The sequence below is a fragment of the Nicotiana attenuata genome, chromosome 3 (genome assembly GCF_001879085.1).
Source record: "Nicotiana attenuata strain UT chromosome 3, NIATTr2, whole genome shotgun sequence".
Classification (NCBI taxonomy): Eukaryota; Viridiplantae; Streptophyta; class Magnoliopsida; order Solanales; family Solanaceae; genus Nicotiana; species Nicotiana attenuata.
The window spans coordinates 4,545,901-4,548,358 of record NC_031991.1 but is presented as its reverse complement, the minus strand read 5'-3'; the positions used below and the strand labels follow the sequence as shown (position 1 = coordinate 4,548,358).

Sequence of the window (2,458 nt, the reverse complement as noted above, 5' to 3'; positions counted from 1 at the left end):
GATAAAAATCAAATAATTTCTTCAGACGGAAAAACTTTTGAGGAAAAATCAAAGAGTATAATATTAATATCGACAATGTAAACGTAGCCGGTCAAGTAAAGACATATTATGCACTTAGAAATATTTATATCTATTTATAAAAGTAGCGAGGGCTTCGATGTTTAAACTAGAACCTTTTTTACTCCTTCCGTTTTAATTTAGATGAATTAGTTTGACTCGGCACGAAGTTTAAGCAAAAAAAAAAGACTTTTGAAACTTATGGTATTAAAAGTTTAAGGGGTAAAAATTTTGTGCGACCATGACATTTGTGTAGTTATAAAAGCTTCTCATTAAGGGTGAAATGAGTAAAATGAAGAGTTTAAAGTTGAATTATTTCCAAATTTAGAAATGAGTCATTAATTTTGGAACAAACTAAAAAAAGTACCTTATCTAATTTGAAACGGAGGGAGTAGTAAGTTACATATTTTTGTTTTCCTTTTTACTTTTGTTTTGCAAATTTTGTTTGTGTGTGTTTTTAGGAGTTTTTGACCAATATTGTCCTTTATCTTTGAGGGTAGGTCTATTTTGTAATATAACCCCATCAATTTTAGTCCCTTAAGTATGTTAAAGTGGAGCACCTTTAGTCTCACTAACACAATGTGTTCAAAAATTAACGGTATTACCCAACTCTAATTCATGAAGCAAATCTTCTGCTCTGAAGAAAAACGTTTCCTCTCCTTTTATTGGATAACACAACTTATCACTTCAATTCCTCATTTTTAGATCATGTTTTCTGAAATTTTCACCTTGAAAATATCCCCTTCTGTGCCAGTTTTCAATGAGAAAATGATACTGTATAAGCGCTGTAAAATAATACCCGAAAAATGTACAAAATTTGTATGTATATATATATATATATACACACACACACACATTTTGTATGTTAATATACAAATTTTATATATTTTTTTGGCTAGCAGATGTAAACAGTTTTTTGCGCGGGCTAATAGTGATAATAACCTGGTTATTCGTTTGCTTCAATAATACGCCCAGAAGTGATCCTGGCAGCTCCATTTTTTCAAATTTTAACTTTTCTTTTTGAAAAAATCAACCGAAAATTTTAAAAGTAATAGTTTCAACATTAAAATCTTAAATTTATCAGCTCTATACTATTAGTGGGTGTTGGTTTATAAAATATTTTCGATAATTAGATTAAAAAGACGGTGGTGAGTGCCGAAACCAACCCCGAAATGGGAATGACTTTTTCTTTTACTGTTGATCTTCTTCTTATAGTGTCACATGAGTAACACGAGGTAGTGCTATTAGTTTTTGAACACATTGTGTCAGTGAGACTAAATGTGCTCCACTTTAGCATACTCAAGAGACTAAATATACTCAGCGTTATTTGAGAGACCAAAATAGACCTACCTTCAAAGATAAGGGACAATATTGACCAAAAACTCTGTATTTTTAGATTGTAGGACTATAATGAGCATTTTTAGCGTAAATGTGAAGTAATTGGATCTTATGGTTCAAATACAGGTGCTTAAGAAAAAAACTTCAATATGAATATACTATACTTTTGTCTATTCACAATTTCACATAAAAGTGAAAAATAGAGTTTATTCTCCCACTTTCCTTTCTTCAATTCTTTTGAAACTTCTCTTACAAAGCTAAATCCAGATAGGATTATAATTTAGGCACCAAATTTGGACTAAATCCACCAACAGTTGAAACTTGACAACACAACAAACTTTTCAACAAGCCAATGGTTGCCGACGGAGAAAGCATATACTTGTAATAAAGACTAGGAGTAATTAATGGTTTATTATTTCCCCCTATTTTAAGCATAGAAACAAAGAAAAACGTAAAGGGTATAGAGAAGTAAACAGTAGAGATGCAGATGGGCAAAACCCTTAACTGGAGACCTCTTCAATCATCCATATTCTTGACTTTGTTCTCACTTTTTCTTCAATTAATTCCAGGTTTGTATCCTTCTTTTGCTAAAATTTTTAGATACCCATTTGGATTTTGTGTTGAAATTCATACTGATTTTTTTTTTTTCTGAAAAAAAAGTAAAAAAAATCCATGCTTGGGATTTGTAGAGGGACGACGTAGAAAAGTTTGTACTTTTTTCTGCTAAATCTTGAGATGCCCAATTGGATTTTGTGTTGAAATTCTCGAATTCATACTAATTTACCCATTTTTTCTTTAAAAAAAGAATCTGTACTTGGATTTGTTGCTTAAATTCATATAAAGTCTCTTCTTTTGCTATGTGAAATCTATACAGAGGAAAGTTTCAATCTTTTGTTGGGATTGAGTTGAATGCTTCATGAGCTTATTTAGATCGTTATAGTTGAAATTGGGTTAATTTATAAGATTCAAAGTTGTCAATTGAAATGCTATTGTTGTCTAATTTTAAGATTCAAAAGCCTAAAATGTTGCTTCTGTTGTTTTGTGATGTTCTTTTCTCATGGAT

General features: G+C 30.6%; 1 protein-coding gene across 1 annotated transcript in view; it reads left to right on the top strand.

Annotated features, from left to right (window-relative positions):
* Positions 1,552-2,458, top strand: part of LOC109223226 — a 2,027-nt gene continuing 1,120 nt past the window's right edge. Inside the window, exon 1 of the mRNA XM_019387444.1 lies at positions 1,552-1,964. Coding sequence (XP_019242989.1) covers positions 1,877-1,964 — 88 coding nt within the window. The 5' untranslated portion in view covers positions 1,552-1,876. The remainder of the gene's footprint in view (positions 1,965-2,458) is intronic.